Below are 24,014 nucleotides of genomic sequence, written 5' to 3'. Positions count from 1 at the left end.
ATTATATACAGCAATAGTCGAATGCAGACTGAGTTGTTCACAGTATTTATTCAGAAGATTAGTCTTCATTTGAATGTTTCTTAAATCTAATGACTGCTTCTTATTCCTCCCCCACCTGGATATTATTCTGTGTGACACAACTGTAAATACAATTAATAGAGAAAACTAGAAGGGGTTGTCTTTCATCATGCTGTGTATCAGTCTAACAAGAGATGATGTCCAATGGTCCTGTCAGTCATGCAGAAACAATTTCTGAAATCTTATCTCAGTGTCCAGAGGAAGAATATTCCACATAGGAATTAAGCCAAGCAGTACTTCATAGTATTTAGCTTATGTTCTGTATGGAATATGGTAAAGCTTAAGTGAATGAATGACTAGCAAATCATCTATATTGACAGGTAAACGATACAGGGCAAAAGTAAACAAATGCATAAACATTTAGGCATTTTTCAAAGAAAACAGTTTCCTTTGGACCTCTTTACCGTTACCATGTCCAATAATATTCTCATGTACCTTTCTTGTCTCATAACCTCTGGATTTTCTGGTGACAATTTTGAATAATTAAAAATCACCAGGATACAAAATAAATAGTGAAGAAACAAAAACTAGATTTTCTTCCCATTTAACAAATAGATTGATAGGTGCAACAAGTCAAAAAATAGACTCTTGCATACATTAAATGACTTCAATGTTAACTTGAAAAATATCATTGCTACAGTAGGACAACATGCAAACTTTTGTCTTTTAAGCGGCTGGTTATTTGTCTTCTATTTGTTGTTGTTGCTGTCACTTTATTTCTGTAAAGCCACTTTCTATTTATGACTTTACAAATAAATTTGAAAAATAATTATATTATGTATTATAGATGCTTCATGAAAATTTTTCCTAAACAATTTATTGGTTCTGCTTGGCTAACCTCTTTTTCATCCTTTAATGCTTCCTCATGTTGAATGTCATATAAATTTTAGAATGCAGTTGCATGTAATAGAAAAACCCTGTGCTATTTTTCTGTCCCCAGAGCCACAGACCTGTACATTGAAAGATTTTCTCTGTGCCAATGGGGACTGTGTTTCTTCAAGGTTCTGGTGTGATGGAGATTTTGACTGTGCAGATGGCTCTGATGAGGTAAGCATCCCTACAAACTCAAACAGAAAAGAAAGCAGTACTTTAGAACCACATTTAGAATTACAATTATTCAGTCTGATAAGTGTGACCTAGGACCACTCTGAAATGCGCTTTGCTTCTGACACACTGAGATAAGTATTAATCCATGTGCTGTGCTGCACACACCTGCACAGGGAATAATTCTTGTGTTGCTATTGACAGTTAATTTTATAGTCTGTTTTACCTCAACTGGTGAATGGCTGTGCTGGGAATAGGATGTTTGGAAACCCTATTCCCTGTAGCTGATGCCCTTGCCATCTGTGAAGTTGTTCATACACTTCCTGAAGTATTTATAGTCAAGACTAATATTTTATGCATTTTAAACACTTTCTTCTCCCAGGTCCCTTTTTTTTTTTTTTTTTTTTTTTCCGTAGATACAGTCTTACAGGCTTTGGTGTGGATCATCAATTTTACGAAACCACAAGTTGAGCTTTGCTGAGGTAGTGAATCACAATCCATTTATAATAAAGCCTATGTGTATACATAGCTTTAGGTAAAAGTTTAGAATTTCTCTGTATAATTCCACAAACTTTATTGTGTTAACATTTTTATGCTTATATTTCTGATAATTATTCCATAATATTTAAAAAAGTAATAAACAATACATGGTTACATTTTTTTTTCTCAATCAAATCCCTGAATCTCCAATTTCTCTCTTTCCATTGTCAAGGAGAAATCCAGTAAAAGTGAATTTTATGGATTTTCTCTGTTTACTTGGTTATCAGCAATACAGGGCTTGCACAGTCAAGTCCAAGGAGAACAAGAGGTTTTAAATCCTCAGTGGACCCTGTATCTCCTACAATACAATGACTCCCTAGAGCTCTGCCACTCTGGTTGGCAAACATACAAACCTGCCCCTCATAAAGGTTGCCTCACTGAATGGAGACTGGGGAGGATCCCCCATGCAACTCCAGAGGCTTCTGCATTTCAGGTCTAACTCCCCCAAACGTCCACTGACTTTCTTTCTCTTTGGGGAACATTGCATCCCTAAAGTTTATAAGACCCATGTAAACACTTTCTTTCTTAGTCCTTAGCCATTCTTACTAGGATTCTCTCACCATTATGGGAAAATTGCCCTAATTACATTAGAATTGTAGATTTTGGAAACAATATAAGTACATTCTTACACGAAGGCCAAAAAACCTAAACCTCAATGTTGCAAAGGGCTTGAGAAGGTGAAAAATACCGCTTCTACTTGTAGACTATCCACAGCACAGAAATCAGAATAATTTTTTTAAAAAAATCCACAGTGGAGCAAAACATTTTTATACTGACCACCTGACTCCCCACATACTTGCTTAGCAATTACTCGTTCAAAAATGATATCAACATTCCCAAGTCAGTAAAACATATTTAATGTAAACTAATTCATGTCATAGACATTTGTTTTGTTTTAAATGTTTCACAAGCTTGTGTAATCTGTGAAACATCAAGTGGTGAAGATACATTGCTTAAGGCTTATGATGTCATCCTGTATGTTAGTAGTGATGCAAGGCACACTAACAAAATGAAAATCTTATTTTAATTTGAACCTTTCTTAAAATTTTATTCAAGTCAGAGTAATCATCTTTACTAATGGCATTTCTCTCAAAGCATAAGTTAGTTGGTTGATGTAGTTTTTCTTTTTTTATAGCAAAATATATATCCATATTCTCAGACATTTTTATGATAATGCTGCAAGGGAATCAAATTAACTCTTTAAAAAGTGAGTTTTGACTGTATTTACAATCATTTATTACAGTTCATGTGAAATGAAGTGGCTAACAGTATAGGCAGAAATTTCTCAAGTCTAGAGTACAAGTTGCTTTGACAAAAATCAGACAATAAGCAAGCAAAAAAACAAAAAGGAGAGAAAGCATGATTGAATGCAAGAGAAGCTTATATTGAGAACAAAAGTTGAGAGATTTTTGAAGATAAATTTTTGTATAAATGTGAACTCATAGTGTAATTACTTTGTTATTGTATAGTCACAACAATAAAAAAATGAAACTTGGATCAGCTTAATTTCATATCAAGTTTATATCTCTCTGACGTATGCTGAGAAGTTTTTTTTATAAGTGACTTAAAATTATAATAGTTGGTCTCTGCACTAACATAATATACTGCAAGTACAAAAAGAAATGTCAAAGCATCTTATACTGCATCTGTACACTTTCTAGTAATAATATTTTGCTAATTTGCAAGTTATGTAGGGTCATTCAAATGCTTAATTATATTAATGTCACTAGCACTCAGAATTTTAGAGTAAAATGGAATACAAATGTAGAAATAAATATTAAATAAAAATCCTGTAATATTTAATGTATGACTATCAGAATGTGATTTTGATTATCTTTCTCTTTCTTAAAATATATAATTCCTGCTTCTGATACTGAACATTTGACAATGCAGCAGAAAGGATTATTCCTAGTACTTACAGAGTGACTTATAAAAAACATTTTCCAACTAAAGGAAATAAGGATCCTATGAGAAATGTCTAATTCTAGGTCTGAGAAAGGAAACTGAGCAGCTCATCTTAGGGTCTTAGGATGCAAGACTTGTGATGTTTAATATATGCAGGGATAAACTTAAAGTGACTACCACTGACAAAAGGGATAATTTTAGTATCAGAATGGCAAACAACTGTGACAGATTGAAGCACAATTGAATCTACAGTTTCAATGCAATCTTTACAAAAATACCACTGAAATTATCCACATAAATATAAACACAATCCTAAAATGTATATGGAAACATAAAGTCCCTACATATACAAAGCTATCTTGAGCAATAAAAATGTTTGGGGGCATTACTCTATCTGACTTCAAAATATACTTCAAAGGTATGATAATCAAAACAGCATGATATGGGTGGTATAAAACAAACAACATAGAACAATGGAACAGAATAGAAAAACTAGAAGCAAACCCACATATCTTCAACCAACTGATTTTGACAAAGGTGCTCACAACCCACATTGCAGAATGGACAGGTTTTTCTACAAGTGGTCTGAGGCAAATTTGATATCCATGTGAAGAAGAATGGAACTAAACCCCAGTCTCTTAACAAAAGGATTAAAGACTTAAATATAAAGCTCAAAATCATTAATGTGTAGAAAACATAGTGAAAAGGCATCAAGAAACTGGAATGAGCAAATATGTTTTGGAACAAGACCCAAATATCACAGAAAATGAGCAAAATTAGACAAATGAGATTATTTCAAATTAAAATATTTCTGCAGAGCAAACAGAGATAATTAACAGAGTGAAGATACAACTTAGAAAATGAAGAAAACAGTTGCAAATTATACATCTGAAAAGCAAAAGCAGAAGCAAAATCCTAAAAAAACCTAATTTAAAAATCTACAGTAGCCCTCAGTAGACATTTCTCAAAAGAAGTTCTATAAATAGGCAACCAGTGTTTAAAAAAATGCTTAGCATCATTAATCATCAGGGAAATGCAAATTGAAACCATAATGAGCTATCACCTGACCTAGTAAAATAACTATTATTAAAATATTCAAAGACAAAGGTGCTAACAAAGATGTGGAGAAAAGGGATTCCTTGCACATATTTGGTGGGAATGTAAAGTAGTACAGTTGTATTGAAAAACAGTATAAAAGTTCCTCAAAAAGTTAAGAATATATCTACTGTATGACCCAGTAATCCCACTAGTGGGTATATATCCATAGGAAATAAAATCTGTATGTTAAGAGACATCTGCACCCCTATGTTCATTACAACATTATTCACAAAAGCCAAGAAAGTAAAATAATTGAAGTATCCAACAACTTCAATGGATAGATAGAGAAAATATGGTACATAAACACAATGGAATACTATGCAGCCATAAAATATAATGAAATCTTGCATTTGTGACATTAAGCATGAATAGATCTGGGAATCATTAGGTCAAGTGAAATACATCAGTCACAGAAAAACAAGTGCTGCATGATCTCACTGATATATGGTATCTAAAAGAGTTAATCTCACAGAAGTTGAGGAGAGAATGGTGGTTACCAGAAGCTGGAGAAAATAAAGATGAAGGGGGACAGGAAAGATTGTTAAAAGTTGCTGTTACATGATAGAGTAAGTTTGGATGTGCTATTGTATAGTAGGTTGACCATAGATAATAATAATGAACTATACATTTCAAAAAACTAAAAGAAAGTATTTTGAAAGTTTTCACTATGAAGAAATGATTAATACTTAAGACAGATATTACTCTATTTTGAACATTATATTACATGCATGCATATTGAAACACCACATGGTACTCCATGTATATATACAATTTTTGTGTTTCTGTGCATCACTTAAAAATAAAATAAATTTAAATTAAAAAGAAGTAAGAAATATTTTACTTAATATTCATTTATATATGTTTTCTAGATATGCTACTCCCTATATTCATTCAGTAGTTTTTATTGTGTGCTTATATGTCCTAGACATAAACTGAGTGGTGAAAAAAGTGTATGAAGTCTTTTCTCATGGGAAGTTCAAGGGTTACTTCTCTAGTGACTTTCATATCAGTCACATAAGCTGGCTTAGCCTTCAGACATTCCACATTTCAAACTACCTTTACCCATTAAAAACTACTTAGGTAGTTCCTTCTCTGGAAGCTTCCTCTGTGAAGCTCTTTCTAAATGCTCCATATTCATTTATCTTGGCAATTAATACACTTTTGCTACAATTGTGAATTAGTTGTTGGTCTTTCATACCATACTATGTGTTTATCAACTGCAGGGAGTAAATCTTGATTTTTTTTATTGTTATCTAAGAAAGTCTCTTACAAATGGCAAACCTTCATTATATGGGGAAAAAAGGAATAATAAAATTGATTATATACCAGATGGTCTAATGAAACTGCCATCAGCAAAAAGTAAATAAATGAAATCTAGGAAGTCAACTCTTCTTCCTTATATGGGGGTGAAACTGAATAGAAATAGTCATAATTTAACTCTGTTCACACTGTGGGTTTCCACAAGCTGTGAGCGTATTGCACCATTTGTAGAAGGGTCAGGCAAATATAGTTTGACAAAAATAGATATTGCTGTACAAGAGAAAAATACCATCAAGGAAGATACTTCACTAGAGCACCCATTTGACCAATGTTTTAGACTTCAAGATGATGAATTTCTGGTGGATCTTTCATTTATCTCATATAAAGCATCAAAGGATCCCAAAGGTAATTCTGCTGTCTTGTTTGACTTCCAAATAAAGCCTGGGCGCAGGCCAGCAGAAATGACAATTGTGACAGCTCATTTCACAGTTCTTTAACAACAAGTGTCTGAAGTGAAGAGGAGATTTATGAACACTAGCTAAGTTGTAAAAGGACTAGTCTAGAAGAAATGAAATAATGAGAAGGGAAAAAGAATGCTAGAATCTTGCCAATGAAAAACAGATCAGATTTGCATTAGGATTACGATTTGTTTCACATTCTATCCACAACATCACCCATAGCCCCAGCAAGCTGGATATAGTTGCTTAGAAATAATTTTAACCCTACTATTTCTCCCAAAATCTTCAGCATTGCGTGCAACTACTAAAATTCCATTACCTCTTATCTATCAATTAAAGAATGATACACTGACAGCAATTTACTTAATATGATGAAGTCTCAGAATTTATGTTCTTTTTTCTATTTCTGTTTCACTAGGGCTCATAAAGACAGATGAAAGTAGAAAATTATTATAATTCGGTTGTGTAGTTACAGGCTGGAAATATGACCATCTGAACTATGTGTATGTGTTAAATGTGGTTTCTAAATGCCTTACTTTCTACAAAGATGTTCTCTAGCTGTCTTCTGAGTTTGTAGATATTTTTAAATGTTTTTAATTTTAATTATAACTGTGTTGGATTTGACAGAGAAATTGTGAAACAAGTTGTTCCAAAGATCAGTTCCAGTGTTCCAATGGCCAATGTATATCAGCAAAGTGGAAATGTGATGGCCATGAAGACTGTAAATATGGGGAAGATGAGAAACACTGTGAGCCAGGTAAAAATGATTGAAGTGATTTTAATTTAGCTGACATTTTAACTTGATATGATTTAAATTCAAGAAATGATACACAGAAAACAGTAAGAGACACAGGCACTTATTTACTGATTTTAGGAAATAATCTGAAATATCTGTGGATAAATTAATTGGTGTGCCCTTCATATGTTACAAAAGTTTTTTTGGCAGATGATAATTATGCATGGGATCCAAGAATTATGCAGCCAAATTTGATTTTCTGGTTTCTATATCTTATCACACCATTTGGAATTGTTTTCCCAAATAGCAAAATGAAATATGTTGAAAATGTAAGTATGATAAAAGTCAAGTTTTCAGTTATGGAAATTGAGGTTATAAGACAGAATGCAGTTTTTTAATGTGCCAGGTAAGAAGCAGCATAGTGTATTGTTTGTATTTACATCTTGGGCCAAAATCAAATTATAGGGCTGGGATTGTGGCTCAGCGGTAGAGTGCTGGATGCCGCACGGGTGGGACCCGGGTTCGATCCTCAGCACCACATAAAAATAAAGACATTGTGTTGTGTCCATCTACACCTAAAAAAATAAATATTTAATAAAAACCAAAATATAATCAGGAAGCAAAAGCAAGTATACAGAGAAACCATCTAGTTTATGCATTTCTATTCTTAAATTTGACTCTATACATATGCTCATGAAAACATTTAATTTTTTTACTTGGTTATTTTAATTACATTATCTTTTAAAATAATGTAATTATTTTTAATAATGTATTATTATACTGGGGAACTTCATACTACAGTGTGTGCATAACCATGAAAACATTACCTTGAGAGACTAGGCCAAAGAAGCAGATAAACAAAACACAACAGATTTTCATTCTGCAATATTTACCTAGAGTCCATAGTGCTAATTGATCACATCTTTCTTTCTCATCAAATCTAGACATGTTCTTAGATTTTTTATTAATACAGATTCCCTAGGCAAATGATGCCAATTAAAAAAAATAAAAACTCAGGGAAAAGATTTTTAGCATTCTTGAATAAAGCAATTCAGACCACAAAATTATTATGCACGTACATTTGTCCATTAGTGATCTAACATAAGGTCAGGACCCTCCAGGCATGAATGCAAGCCTATAAAACCCAAATTGACAGACAAAGGCAGTTGTCATAATTATTATAATCATTAACTAGATGAGCTAGTAGTAGTAACTTATTTATCTCTTTGTTTTTTTTAATCTGTGTCTCATAAAAGAATTCTGCAAATTCTAGAGGCTCTCTTAACTATATATGTATTTATGTTTAAACTCTCAAAAACAACAAACTTCTTAAAACTTTTTAAATATTATATTTATGTCATAAGAAGTCAAATAATATCTCTGTACCTATGAGACCATGCCAAGATTTTCACATTTTGCATTACACAATTTATATCTAAATGAACTTTCCTAACAGCTATTTAATATTTTTGTAGTTTTGAAAATCATTTGAGACTTCCCTTTTCAAATAAATTAAAATTGTGCAAAACTAATTTAACTCTTCAAAATCAAAGGGATTGAAGAAATAAAGTTTTTCCCACTTTTGTTAGTCTAATGAGTGAAACCTTTACTACATAAGTTATGATATCATTGAATTTTAACATTATGAAATAATTTTATAAAGCATATTAAAATGAATCTTTAATACCAGTTATTGAATATAGTTTAAATAATGTCCACTCTTCTTATTGTCATCCATGTATTCATATTTTCATATGCCTACTTCCTCCCAAACCATTCATTACTTTAAATATATCTAAATCTCAACTTTATAATTGTATTCAGCTTCTCCTACGTGCTCATCAAGTGAATATATATGTGCCAGTGGAGGATGTATTTCAGCATCTTTGAAGTGTAATGGAGACTATGATTGCACTGATGGTTCAGATGAGGTAAAAATCTATTGTTGTTTGATTAATATCTTTCAATTACCTTCAGTAAGAATGGGAAAACAAAGTAGAGACAGAACCTTGATCCTTAGCACTGTCTGAAAATATTAGACAGATACACTGAATGCAATCATTTCAGCATATCCTCAAATCTTTAGACTGTATATATACTGAAGCCCATTGTCATTTGTAGAGGTTATGTTTATTAAGCTTAAATAAAATAAATCCCACTCTGTGATAAATCTCCAATATTATAAGCTGCTTGCTTATTGTGCCTATGATTGTATCATTATCATTAATGAAAACTGCAGTACCCATTTGTATTTGAACAGATGGATTGTGTGACTGAATGTAAGGAAGATCAGTTTCGATGCAAAAATAAAGCCCACTGTATTCCAATTAGATGGCTGTGTGATGGAACTCATGACTGTGTGGATGGCAGTGATGAAGAGATCTGTGACAGAGGTAATGTTTCTGTTTGTGCTGTAAAATGAGAAAATGAAAATTAAGGTACCATGTAGGATATACAGCATGTGCAAGAGCCAGAGAATTGAACAATTAGATAATTTTATTCTTTCTACTTCCTTTACGTAGAGGCTTGTTCTAAATAGGCAAAATCCAGATCATTTTCAGACAGAATATCTCAGTCGTTCATAACAAAGTCAACCCAAATGCAATGTTTATTGGGTGTGTTTAATTAGAGTTTATTAAGTGTGTTTTCAGACTAGAAGCTGGGATGGAAATAAAGATATGTGAGAAAGAAAGAATGTAACTACTATAGTAATTATTGCAAAAATATTTTCTGTATTCTTTGAATGGCTTGTCTTCCAGGTTGCTTACTTAAGTTTAAATGAACAAGAACACCTGGTACACTAAAATGCACATGTTCATGTGCTAAATGATGTGTAGGTCATAAGTTGTGCCTCAACTCTCCATCTCAACATATTGTTGAGAAGATGATCTATGTTTCTATCAGTCTGGAAAATAATTTTCATTTTTTTGTGTATGTTTTCCAGCTATAAGAAGACCATTTTATGACAGATAACAACTTTTTGGTTGTAAATTACCACATTAAAAGCTGTAATTTTTACTATTTTGAGTTAATAAGAATTAACAAAAGCAAAGAAATTGTGTGCTGAAGCTTGAAATCACAAATTATGTAATTTTTATTTTAACATTGTTGAGTATGCTATTTAAATTTAAATTTTTTGTGACTTGCTTACAAAAGTTTCTCAAAAAACTTTTTATTTCAGAATAGTTGGAATATGGTCAACAGTGATGATATTAAATACTGCCACATGATGCAAGGCATTTGAAAATGCACTCAGCACTTATATTCTTTAAATATACCTAAAATATTTACTTCTGTTTGTTTGGTCATTCAAGGAAAAATGAATATTTTCTACTTTCTTAATATTAGATTGGGTGTTTATGATGAGAAATATCTCTATCCCCCAATGATAAAGGGCACTTTTAGAAGAAATACAAGATACCTTCAAAATCTGAAGTGCATTATAGATGGCAATAAAATATTAAACACCACTATGACTGTTTCTTCCTTTGGTTAACTTCTCACATGTACTTTTGCGGATGTGTGTGGGTGTGAGTGGGTGTGAGTGCATGCGTGCATAGTACTGGGGGTGGAACTCAGTTGCTTACACATGCTAGGCAAATGCTCCACTACTGAGCTACATCTCCAGATTTCACACTTATATTTTTTACTTGATAATTTTAGGTACCACAAACATTTTGTATGGTCTGACAGCCACAACTCATTTGTACTCATGTTCAAAGACTTTGGGATGATAACTATGCCACTCCACATAATAACTTCTATCACTGCAGCTAGTCTAGTTCCTTCTCTTAGTACTTGTCTATTTTTGTTAAACCACCTAATTAGTGTCCAATAAATAATATACAGTGCTGCCAAGTTCATCTTTTTTAAATGTAACCATTGTCAATCTTTACTCAAAATTCCCTGGCTACATAGGACCCACTCAACAGTAAGGGTTATAAGAGAATTAATTACTAGATTTCTATCTGCTATTTCTTTTTATTGATCATATCCTGAACAAACTGGAGAATTTGAAATAGTTTTCAAATTTAAAAGTGTTCTACTAATGTTTAATCTTTATAGTCTAAAAAAAATAAAGTCAAGAGCCTTTAATTCAATGATTTACAAAAATGTCAAACACCTCTCACTTATACTTCTAATTTTTCTTAGGATTTTTTGCTGCTACATAATTAAGTTCTAATAAATTACCTTGTTAGTTGAAGTATTTGATCCTGTGTCGATATATCCTATGTCATGACAAAATTCATATTTTCCATATTTAATTTACACTCAGGAAGTGGCTTAGGCATTAGATAAAATATATTTCAAGGCTTTCAGAAAATGGAATGCCAGAATAAACATCTTTTTCATCAAATCTCACTTCTACTCATCTCAAATATGGATCCATGAGCCAACAAGAGCTTAGTAATGGGGCCTGGAAGTTAAGAATGATGTAGAATTGGTTTGGCACATTTTCTCCATTAGTCAGTTTTACTAGTTTTCTTTAAATGACTAACCCCAAATACTATGGAATTAAAAGCAGCATTTATGTTTTTGAAAAGCAAAATATATGACCTCAGTGCTTGTTTTAGCATGAGCTTTCAAATTTTATTCTACTGTCTATGGCATTTTGGTAAGAAAGATGGAGAGGTATTCTTTTTAATAATCATGAGCTTAAAAATGTGCAAACTATTTATGTAAATTATAAAATATTATCATATATTAAAGCTTCTCTCAATCCAAATTAAGATGAGACTCTAGATGCTTATTTGCTATGATGATGCACTTGACCAGAATTCTACAAACCTGCAAGGGCTCAGTTAAAATTCAGACATCCATTGTTAATTAACATACACATTTCTATTTTTCTAATAACCTCCTGTTGAGCTGATCAAAAACATGACTAGAAAACTAGAATTTTAATCCAGTCAATCTCCTTAAATTATACCATTTTTGTTTTTTGTGTGTACTTCATGCCACTTCAAAATAAAGCATTTTAAGTGAGATTCAGGTTATCACAGTAACCCCATGATGCCTTTTTTTGAAATGCAAATCCCATATAGTACAACATGAAGTCCTTAATAGGGTATCACAAAACCTTTGCCTTTCTGTTACAATTGTGATTTAATTTATATTTCTCTTCTTAATAAAAACAGTGGCATGTCCAATGCTCTTATGGAGAAAATTATAATTTTACCTAATATAATCCTTAGGGAACTCATTTTTTTCCTTTTAACAAAAATGATGTGCTACAAATAGAATTTTCTTAAATAATTAGAGGATGTCAAGAGTTCATTCACAAACTGTTTGAATTTAATTCATTGTAAAATAGAATAGACGTTTTGTCATTAGAATCTTTATTCAGAGAGAATATAATTCTCTCCTTCATAGTCTGTAGATTTTGATTTTGAATTAAGGAAACATCTCAAACTGATATTCATATGTTTAGTTTCTTTAATACTAAAGTTTGCACATGTTATCTTCTTTATTGTTGTTAGAGAAAAAAGTTGCTAGACAATAGTATTTTTTGTTGTTTGGGGTTGAGTAATGATGTCACTAGATTATAGCCTTATTCAGGTCAGTGTTGCATGTTTGAAAGAACAGAACACAGACTGATGTACGACTATCACAGGTCTCAGATATTGGTAGTCACCTTGGTGCATTCACTAAGGACTTGCTGCCATCTGTAGTTCTAAGAGATTCCAGCATAAGCTGTCACAGTTCTGCTAAGCAATTTTTCAAAAAAAATTGTTTGTAGCTTTTCAAATTAATATCTTATAAGATCTTAGTATCAGCTTTAACTATCACACAAGTTTCTAAGCCAGGTACCCGTCTTTCCCTAAAAATGTCTTTACTATTAACTACATCTAGCTTTTTAAAAGTTGACCCTCTCCTTCATACTTCCAATCTATGGCCAATCCATTATTTTGCTCTAACTCTCGAGTCCTTTGTGTTCTCTAGATTCTTGGGGAATTTTGTTTCTCCTGTGATTTGAAATTTATCTTGGCTGCTGAGTAATTTCAGAGGCATTTCAATGCATTCAAGCATCTGTTTTCCTTCTTACACAAACCAGGTTCAAGCAACTAAGGAGACTTTCTCCTCTCATTCATTTCCTATGAACAAGATATTTCCACATTTTCTATGACTTCTTTCTCTCTTTCAAAAACCAACTACAATAATTCCACCAAACACTCCACCACTTCACTAAATCTACTCAGCATTATTATTAAAATGCACGTTAATACACTTTTTCCATGTATTGTCTAATGCTACTCTTTTCAAATATTTCTCTAAGTACTCTCATTACTATTTCTTACTCCCTTCTGTGTGGAGAATTTATCTTTCCAAGAGACTTTCAGTCTTTCTGTGATGCTTTCTTCCATGTTCTTTCTACACTTCATATAATGATGACATTCTGTTCCTTCTGATATGCACATATATAGTGTGGAAATCTATTTTATATTTCAGACACATTTATCCCTGAATATAACAAATGGTTCAAAGAGTTGCATGCAATCCAAAATATATTTGCTTGGTACACACAAAACCCCAAATGGAGTAACATGCCTGACTACTCACTCTTCTTGCTACCCTCATCCACTAGCCATCAGGTCATGAGGAGCCAATCATTTTAAGAGCTCTCAAATGTAACTTCTATAAATCAAGTTACTGTCATTTCTCTTCTGCAACTCGCTCCCCAGCTTCAATTTTTTTTCTTTTTTTTTTCTTCTAGGCCTTATTTTTTTCTCCATCTTGATTTCCAAAATCCCAATAGCAAAGCCAATATTTTCATTCTAAAATATTCATTTTATAAGTAGACTTTTTGCCATTGAAAGTGATTTAGATATTTGTGGGGCAAGTCAAAACTCAGAGCAAGAATAGTTATTTGACTTTATGATTGTTGGTTTGTTCTTTTCTTCAAAGTGCATTCACAAGATAAACAATGGATATTTCTGTATTTTCTAGGCTTATAAGATTGACCACTTTTTTTCCCCCTCAAAACCCATGTTCTAATGAATATGTCATTTTAAAACATATTAATACTTTAAGTCAGTGGAACCAAATTAACCAAATTATCCCAGATGTCCACATCTCTTATCTTACATGTGAATTAAAGTAGTGCAATACTATGAGAACACTCTTATCTAGCTTAATTCTAAATTCCCAGATTTGTGTTCCTACTCCAGGTACTTCTTGAAAATATAATTCTATAGATTAATCATGCTTCTATTGTAACATATGTAGGCCCCAAGTCTCAGAAAAATTAATAAGCTTATTCAATGCAAGGAAAGAACCTACAGTCTGAATACCTAAACCACTGAAAACTCCACTTTCTCTTCCAACACACAAGTTTCTTATTTCTTTTTTTTTTTTTCTTTTTTTTTTTGTGTCTGCTGGATATACTTGACAGTTTTATGTTCTAATATTTTTTATGTTATAGTATTCTAACATAATATAATGTTCTTTTATAATCTTGTATTTCTGATGCTTTTTATTTACATGTGGAGAAGGGAAAAATAAAACCTTTTTAAACTATAAAAATATACGTTGTTGTATAGTTTGTATAGAAAAAAAATATTGCATGATAAGCCCAAATTTCTATTCTTTTTATAAAATTATTTCACTGTGACTTCAATTTTTTAATTTTAATAAGTCAGTATGTATTTTATATACAAACAAATTACCCTCTAGCAGAGGAGTGTCTAGAGTAAAAGAATATTTAATAACAAAAGCTACTAAATTTAAAAACCTAAATTATTTATGCTTAATAACATAAAATGTGATATAAACATAAAATGATAATATAGATTTAAATGACTTTCTGTCATCTTTCAGTATTCTCTAAACAAAATATGATATGTACAGTTGCAACATGAGAATATTTTCATTTGAAAAACAAAATAAACAAACAGAAAACCAAAACAACAACAGCAACAAAAAAAAAAACTTGGCACATAACTGGTTCCTAGTAATATGCAGGAAACAAATATAAGGAAGCCAGAAAATAATTAGAGGGATGTGTTTCCTGTTGTCTGGCACTTCTAATGCTCTCTGTCTCTTTCATTTTAACATAAAGGAGGAAATGTATGTAGAGCTGATGAATTCCTTTGCAACAATTCCCTTTGCAAACTGCATTTCTGGGTGTGCGATGGAGAAGATGACTGTGGAGACAACTCTGATGAAGACCCTGATATGTGTGGTATGGCATGTCACATGGCTCTAGATGGCACTCCCCTCCCCTGATCTAAGGCACTGGTGTGAGTCAATGAAGTGAAGAGGTGAACCACAAACTCTGAATCCTTGGGGCTAGCTAGACAAAATATAGCCACAGATACAGCTTTTATCCAGGTAGTAAAGATATGACCTGTTCAAAGTTCATGACTATAGACAGCCCTTCTAAATCTAAGCTTGCACATGTCAACACTATTCAAATATATACTGTCTGTGTGGGAGGGTTTGGAGTAGTTTAGCTTTTGAATTGAGTAAGGTACATATAGGGTTTTGGCTTCACACAGTATTGAAGTTTCAGGCTAAAAATATTTAATAGGAAAGTAAATGGAAAAAATATGAATAATAAGATTATATATCACCACAGTTACCCACCAATGAAATTGTCTAGAGAAGTTATAAATGGGTAAATAGAAATAGAAATAAAGATAGCTAGTTAGAGTATATATAATCACAAGTGTTATTCAGGGTAGAAATTATTTAAAATTTAATCCCCCAAATCTTAAAACAATAATAATTTATATAAATTCAAGTCATTCTCATCTGAAATTTATAAAGCATGTATTTAGGCAATGAACAAATAAAAATCTACAATCGAGTATACCAAATGAAGGAATTCTTTTATTTTTATAAACTTCTTTTCAGTCCCTCATTCATCTTATCTACTCTCAACAAGAAAGTTAATTTCACCTTTAATTTGAAGGAAGATACAATCATTTTAGATATAATTAACTAGCATATCAATTGAATTAAAGAAGGTATACAAGGGGTTTATACACTTGAATTAATTGTTCTATTGGGTGCTTCAAGTTAAAGCTAAGTATCTGGAGTGAATTAGTTGCTTTCTTTTTCTTTTTCTTTTTTTCTTCATCCAGGGGCTCTTCATCACTGAGCCATATCCCCAGGGATTTTTGTTTTTCAATTTGTGAGAGTCTGGCTGAGTTGCATAGGGCTTCTCTAAAATGCTAAGGATGGCCTCGAACTTGCCATCCTCTTGCCTCAGCCTCCAGAGTCCCTGGACACCACTCCTGACAAGCAATGCACTTTGATAGATGATGATACATGACAACTGATGTTTATGTTGGAAAAAGGAAGACAAAACAAGGAGGTGGTTTTATTTTTACAAAGATTTAAGAGGAAAAACACAATGTTTTTGGAGAACATTTTCTAAATTCCATGAATGATATGACTAAGTTTTCTTATCTAATGTTAAAAATAGACTTTATAGAATCACAAGGGTTTAAAAATAGACTTTATAGAATCACAAGGGTTTATATTGTTTTTGAAGCATAATTTACCAAAAATATGAGAACTTATCTACCAACATCAACCCAGAAGCTATTATATTTCTAACTATGTATGTAGGTATGTGTGTATACATATGTGTATGTGATTTTTCCATTCTTTATTCCAAAAGACAACAAAATCAATGGAATACGAAGTGGTTGGTAATTAATTAAACTGTGGTCTTGAGAATCATAGACTTTGGAACTATTTACAGTGTCAGGAAGTGACTTTCAGAGGGAATACCACAAATTATAGCTAGACAAACTTATAAAATCTGATTTTTTGAGCTTCTTTCACAAACATCTCAGTCCTCCATGTCAACATTTAGTAAAGCCACTATGTGCTACAGAATATTCTAAGTAATTGGGGTAAATAATAAAAAGCACATGATTCTCTGTTGACAAGGAAATCTTAATCTAGTTAGAAGAATAGTAACAACTTTCATACATTAGATTTGAAGCAATGATAGAATGAACTAAAAAGAATAGTTCAAAGACAGCAGAAGAAATAAGATGAACTCTGCCTAAAGGGGAATTCAGAAAGCTGTAGTTATGTGAGATATAGATTAAAACCACCTTAGGCAAAATGTTAGCAAAGAAAAGTATCATTCATATGTTCAATACATTTTTTAAGCTATTGATGATGATTAGTTTTGGTGATATAATGATGAGAGAAACAGAGATGGACTCTGATCTCATAGGGCTCAAAATCTAGTGGAAGATTGTCCCAAATAAGTGTAATTATAATACACAATACATACAATAAAGAAAAACTAGGGTAATTGATAAAAGTATGGAACAAAGAATTTTGTTAAATTTAAGAAATAGAAAATAGTAACTGAGTTTCAGTCTGAATTATATAGTGCTGCCAAGTAGGTCAAAAGTCCTGAGGCAGAACAAACTACAGCCTAATGGAACTTTTGTGTGTGTGTGTGTGTGTGTGTGTGTGTGTGTGTGTGTGTCAAGGATTGAACTCAGGGTCACTTGACCACTGAGCCACATCCCCAGCCTTTTTTTTTTTTTTTGTATTTTATTTAGAGATGAGGTCTCATTCTTAATGAATGAATTCTTAATGGAGAAACCCAAAGTTCTTGGAGAGTACAAAGCAAAATAGATAACTGATATAGGATGAAACTAAAGCAACAACAAAAATACCTAGTAGATATAATGTCAACCTTGGTAGATATTTTCAGATTTAGACTAAAAGCATTTGGAAATAGAGGTAGTTCTCTATGTCCATGGGTTCCATTTCTTCTAATTCAACCAATCACTTATCAATTTTTTTTTGTTTTTCAAATTGTACTGAACAGTTTCTTGTCCTGATCTTTAAATGATACATTATATAACAATGAGTTACAGAGCAGTTCTATTATATTTACATATTGCAAGTCATTTAGAGGTGATTTTAAGTATACAACAGAATGTGGGTAAGATATGTGCAAATATTACACCATTGTCTAAAAGAATATGGGCATCTGCAGATTTTGGATATCTGTAAGATTCCATGCCCAATCCCCCACAGAAACCAAGGCATGACTGTTGTAAAGCAGTCAACTCCTCTGGAGGCACATAGTTGTGTTTTACAAATATTGACAAGAAAGGGACAAGATCAAATAACACTTTGCAGTGCTCTAAGTAAGCTCTGTTAAGAGTGTGGGTTAAGATGAGGAAAGCATATGATAACAAAATATAGACAGATTTGAAGGTAATGTAAAAGATTAAATAAATTAAATTACATATAATTGGATATAAGGTGTGTGAGAGATGACATGGTGGAGGGAAATTTGTAGGTTAGTTTTGCTTGCATTTTTGAATGGAGAGGGAATTTAAAAAGAAAAAACAGTTCTGCAAATAAAGATTAAGTGACTGGTTTGGGATACACTTGAGGAGATATTCAGGTAGAGACTTCAAGCAGGCATTAGAGGTGTGGGTCTCAACCTTAAAGGAAAGAGTAGCTCTACAGATACAAAGGTGTACTCTTAATAAATGAAAGTAATAAATACTATGGATTTGAAAAGATTATTCTGGGCAAGAGTGAATTATGAAACAAGGAGAGGACTGAGTGCTACTAAACAATTAATATGAGTTTCTGGAGAGTTACTGATTATGAGACAATTAGCAAAAATAGAGGTAGCACAGAGACATCGAAGTGCTAACATGTTTTGAAAAAAAATGAGACAGTTCTAGGGGAGGTTGGATAAACACAGTTCCAGACCAGGTGAAAAACTTACTTTTAAACAAAAGCAAATCATTCTCCTATTTATGTTATGAAAAATATGAAATGAGTTTATAGATCATGTGTAAATAGAGGTCAATCTATAATTACTTAATAAGGTATTTAGGAATTTCCCACTTTTTAAATTTCTTGTGTATGTGTGTGCATGCACACATGTGCACAGTAGGAAGCATGATTACATACAGAAAATAAAAGCTTGGTATAGTGAAGTTTGGTGAGAACACAAATTTGGGTCTTGTTGTAAAAGGTAGAAAAGTCACACGGCTATAGAGAAATACAGGCTTCTCAGGTAGCACTAGTTAGTGAACATACTAGGTGTCATCACGTGGCCTTGTAGTTTGATGATCTGCAACTTCCTTGGGCTTTCCAGATGCAGATATTGGGAAAACTGACAGTTTTGTTTATCTGATTTTAGATTTTGTTGGATAACTAAGGTAATTCTTTGTGTGAATGCTGAAGTCATCCTGGATGCTGAAATGAATTCAAAAGGAAAAGCAAAACAAAACAAAACAAAACAAAACAAAAAAAAGATAGAAGACGGTGTGAAGGACAGTCTTTAATGAATAGAGAGGAAGCGATATTCACAAGACTGATGAAAAGTTGAAATGAGAGGTTTGACCAAATGTTTGGGATTTGTTTTTAGTTTATTTTAAAAATAGAATGTCAGTAAAATTCTGGAAGCAGTGGTAGGAAATGAGCATGTCTTCAAATGTGACATGAGGTTTAAACAAATTATGAGGCATTCCTAAAACAGCTAGAAGGGAGGAGTATGTTTGCAGAAAGACTGGATTTTACTTAAAGCAAGGTCAGGAAAGGACTGTGGCATGCACAAGGAGTTGATATAAAAGCACATTGTTCAAATATGAAAAGAAAACAAAGGGTAAATCTTTAGGAGTGGTTTGAAGGAGGTGGTGATATATCCCATAGGCCATGCAAAGTATCTTAAATTATATACTGAAGGTGAAGAATAATTATAGATGACATGATAACATCAATGTGTTTGATTGATTATTGTCATAACTTTATGAGGATCTGATGGGAAGAAATGAAACTGAAGACATGAAAGATATATCTCTATAAGAGATAACAAAGAGCTGAGCTGTTGTGATTATAAGCACTGGGTATGAACACGAGATAAGTTTCGGAAATATGTCATCAAAATTGGTCACTATTTAGAGTTGAAGGTCAGTGAAAGGGTTGTATTTAGAACAATCCCAGTTTTCTAACTATGATATGCCACTCACTACACTATGAAAACAAGACAAAGCTCATATATGGGTAGAAAGAAAACAGGGGAAGATAATAAGAAATTGAGTGGTGAACTGGTGGGATTTGAAATTCCTCAGGGTATGTCCTATCATCAATTTTGAGATGACAGAACTAGACAGAGGATTGAAAGTCTTCAGGGTACAACAACATGCAGATCAATGAGCATGAATGAGAATATCTAAATAAAGAATATGAGAATAAGAACATTCAGACAATAAGGACAGTGCCCTGGAGAATTTCATATGTAAAGATGAAGAATAATTAAAGCTATTTCCTGCTTTAGGGATGGAAATCTTCAAAATCAATAGTGATAAGAGGGATTCAATTCCCTGGCTTCCATTTTCATTGCTCTCTAAGTTTCTGTCTTTCAGTGTCTCTGCCTCTCAGACACATTAAAAACTAATAAGATGACTTTGTGTGCTTTGAACACATATGTAAACATTTGTTCATTCAGATAGAGAGTAAGAAACCTAGGTATAACACAGTTGGGATATTTTTCTCCTCACTGAATGTCCTACTTTCAATTTGCATCCTGTAACATAAGCCTGGGGAATCTCTATGCTGTGTGAAATTGCTCTTTGAGACAGCTAAATGTCCTGCCATTTTGTAAAAATCATAGACACAAATTAATTTGGTACACCAAGTGAAGCCACCTAAGATAAGCATCTGGAAATGAAACCATGAAGTTTTTCTTGCTTTCTTTGAGGGCTCATTCAAAATCTTCAGCTGTGCCCTCTTCTGCTATTAATGTGAATAACTTGAGTGAGCTTCTATTATCACACATTTTTAGTATCTATTAATAGACAACATTCAAAACAAGTCATTTAGAAAAGCTAGATGACGGATTTGAAAAAAAAAAAAAGGAAAAACAAAGACAAAATATGTTCTTAATAAATCAGTGTACCCAAAGGAGCTATTTTGTTTTTCTCCTTTTTTTTTTCAGTTAAATTTCTTTGCCCACCTACAAGGCCGAACAGATGCAGAAATAATAGAATATGCCTGCAATCTGAGAAAATGTGCAATGGGATTGATGACTGCGGGGATAACTCAGATGAAGATCACTGTAGTGGTAAATCTGTTTAATGAGAAATAATTGATTTAGTAGCAACTGCAAGAAAAAACAATGAATTGGGGAGAGGGCTTGAAAAAAGAAAAAAAGTTTCCATGTGGCATGTTTGAGAATATTGGGTTATTTTTTTTTTTTTGGCCCCAATTTTTTATTTAAGGAAGAGTACAACAAAGGCAAGGATAAGGATTCAGTGGGAGGAGTCTTTCCTGAGTGCTTGCTTAGCGCTGGCTTCTCAGTGTTGAGAATATTTTTTCAGGTACTTGATCTTCTGATAGGTTATAAAAACAATGTACTAAGAATCCATAATATTTGCATAGTAGAGCTCTGTGGGTTTATCCATATTCCTTTTAGGCATTTACTATAAAAATACTGGTCTCCTGGGAAAAACGATTTATTAGTTTAATTTTTTTTCCTTGTTAAAACAGTTGACTGAGGAGGAAGGATTACATAGATTGTATGTGCCCATAATCCCTTTTTCAAAATTTTGAAATTCAAACTGTTTCTAATGGCAAAACTGTATTTAATTCAGTATGCAGCAAAAGTATTTGGAGACAAAACCTAACCTGAACTCATTTGAGGCAATTTATATCACTTTTATAAAATCCCACTTAGAGTGAATATTCAAACATTTTCATGTAGAAATAGAATGTTATTTAGTAAGGGGAAAATAAATTCTCTCTTTTTTAAAATTCAAAAAGTTTAGATTTATTTCATCACTGTTTAGCTCCAAGAGCTTTCCATAAAGGATTGTAGACTCACATATTTCATAGGCTTTCATAGCATTTTCATGGAAAAATGTTGAACATATTATGTGCTCAATAGATTGATTTTGATTCTCTGAAGCAATAATCACTTTTTAAATGATTCTGCAGGCAAGCTTATGTATAAAGTGAGACCATGCAAAAAGGATGAGTTCACATGCAGTAACAAAAAATGTATCCCCATGGACCTCCATTGTGACCGGCTTGATGACTGTGGGGATGGCTCAGATGAGCAGGACTGCAGAATAAGTGAGTCTGTTTTCTGTTAAAGTACATAAATACCCAAGGCCAATTCATGCTTAAACAGGACAAAATTAAAAAAGAAAAAAATTTAAATGGCTATTCTGACAGCCTCAAGTTATCACCTTTGCAAAGCAATGTCACTTAGAACATCACTGAAGCTAATTTCAGAAAACATGAGGTGGTAAAGGTTGATTTTTGAAATGAACATACTTGTTAGAGCTGAAGCTAGGACTTTATCCAAATTTAGATTTTTATATCAATGAAGGAATGCAGATCATTTAGTGTTTCATTTTATAAAGTACAAATTTAGTGTCTTTGAAATTACAAACAGTAATATTTGGTTGAATGATGGCAAAGGTCTTAATCATTTATGCAGTGTTTTAAAAGAATTTAATCTGTTGCTCAGTTATTTTCAAAGAAGATGTCAGTATTTTCTATAGTTATAATGCTATCATCTGTGAGTTATTAAGACCTATGTATAATAATTTCAGGGTGAACTAATGCTTGATATTTGATCTTCCAAATTAAAAAATTGTTGTTTATGTCCAAAATCAGATTGCTTATAAAAGTATTACAAAACATTTCCTACTTATTGATCTTTATTTTCTTCTCATTTATGCATCTAACTTTCTCCTCATTGGGTAGTAAAACAATGCCACCAAGATATGATGACATATATCTCAACTGTAGTGTCATGCCATTAGTTTATTTTCATTAATTATAAATTAATAATTTATAATTATTAATATTATAAATTATAAGAATTTGTAATATTCTTATAATTTTTTAAGAATTAGTGGGGATTAATAGTAGCTACAATTCCAAAAAATAAAGTTCTCATATTCTCAAAACTTTACTCTAAGCAATCCAGAGATGATGCAATACTATCTATATAATATACTCCATTTATTTGCATTCTAAAATGTTTTATCTGAATGGAAAATAAAACAATGAAACTGGAACTGCTCTGCTAGAAATTATAACTAACTCTTACTCTGCCCTAATGATGTTGTACTCCATGACTATCAGCCCAGGCTAAAATTTTAACAAACTACTGTGTTTGTGAGCATTTCCTCACTGTGACCAAAGTACCTCACAAGAACAACTTTGAGGAGGAATGCTTATTTTGGCTCACAGTTTTGGAAGTTTGAGTCCAGCTTCATTTCATTTCATTCATTTGAGTCTGAGAGGAAACAATGTAACAGTCAATGGGCCTGGCAGAGGAAAGCTTCTCAGGTCATGATAGTCAGAAAGCAAAGTTTGGAGGTGGGAGTAACAAGGATAAGATAAACCCTTCTAGGGTACCCACCCAGTGACCACTTTCTCCAGCTAGTTTCCATCTTCCATTAGTCTGCAACTGTCAATGCATTAATCCATCAAATGGTTTAATTTTCTGCAAATGGATTAATCCACTGATGAAGTCAGAGCCCTCATGATTCATTCATTCACTAAAAGCCCCAACTGTGAACCTTGATGCATTGGGGACCATGTTTTCAATGCATGAGATTTTTAGGGACATTTCAGATATAAACAATAACACTGCAGATTTAGCCTACTTGCTTTAATAACTTGGTAATACACTTGATTGAACTAGCAAATACTAAATTTAGGAGAGTAATAAATGTCCACATCTCTAGGTAGCTTCTAGGAATGGTTGTGATTCTAGGATAAGTGTATAGTACTCACAATTGGTATCATTATAGAGATGCCTGTCATTCAAGTCATTAATTCATTACTTCTTTGAAAAGGTTTTGTGGCTTGACAACAGCTGTAAATATCAGCTGTTGGCAGCTTGCACTAAACTATATTTATTGTAACTG

General features: G+C 32.5%; 1 protein-coding gene across 1 annotated transcript in view; it reads left to right on the top strand.

Moving 5' to 3' along the window:
- The window catches only part of Lrp1b (LDL receptor related protein 1B), a 1,492,917-nt gene that overhangs the window by 1,356,075 nt on the left and 112,828 nt on the right, over nt 1–24,014 (top strand). Inside the window, exons 68-74 of the mRNA XM_077794359.1 lie at nt 1,019–1,125; nt 7,011–7,140; nt 8,944–9,050; nt 9,380–9,512; nt 15,179–15,301; nt 21,065–21,190; nt 22,063–22,200. Of these exons, the coding sequence (XP_077650485.1) occupies nt 1,019–1,125; nt 7,011–7,140; nt 8,944–9,050; nt 9,380–9,512; nt 15,179–15,301; nt 21,065–21,190; nt 22,063–22,200 (864 nt within the window). The remainder of the gene's footprint in view (nt 1–1,018; nt 1,126–7,010; nt 7,141–8,943; nt 9,051–9,379; nt 9,513–15,178; nt 15,302–21,064; nt 21,191–22,062; nt 22,201–24,014) is intronic.

Source organism: Urocitellus parryii, chromosome 1, assembly GCF_045843805.1.
Source record: "Urocitellus parryii isolate mUroPar1 chromosome 1, mUroPar1.hap1, whole genome shotgun sequence".
Classification (NCBI taxonomy): Eukaryota; Metazoa; Chordata; class Mammalia; order Rodentia; family Sciuridae; genus Urocitellus; species Urocitellus parryii.
This window is presented reverse-complemented; position numbering and strand designations above follow the sequence as displayed.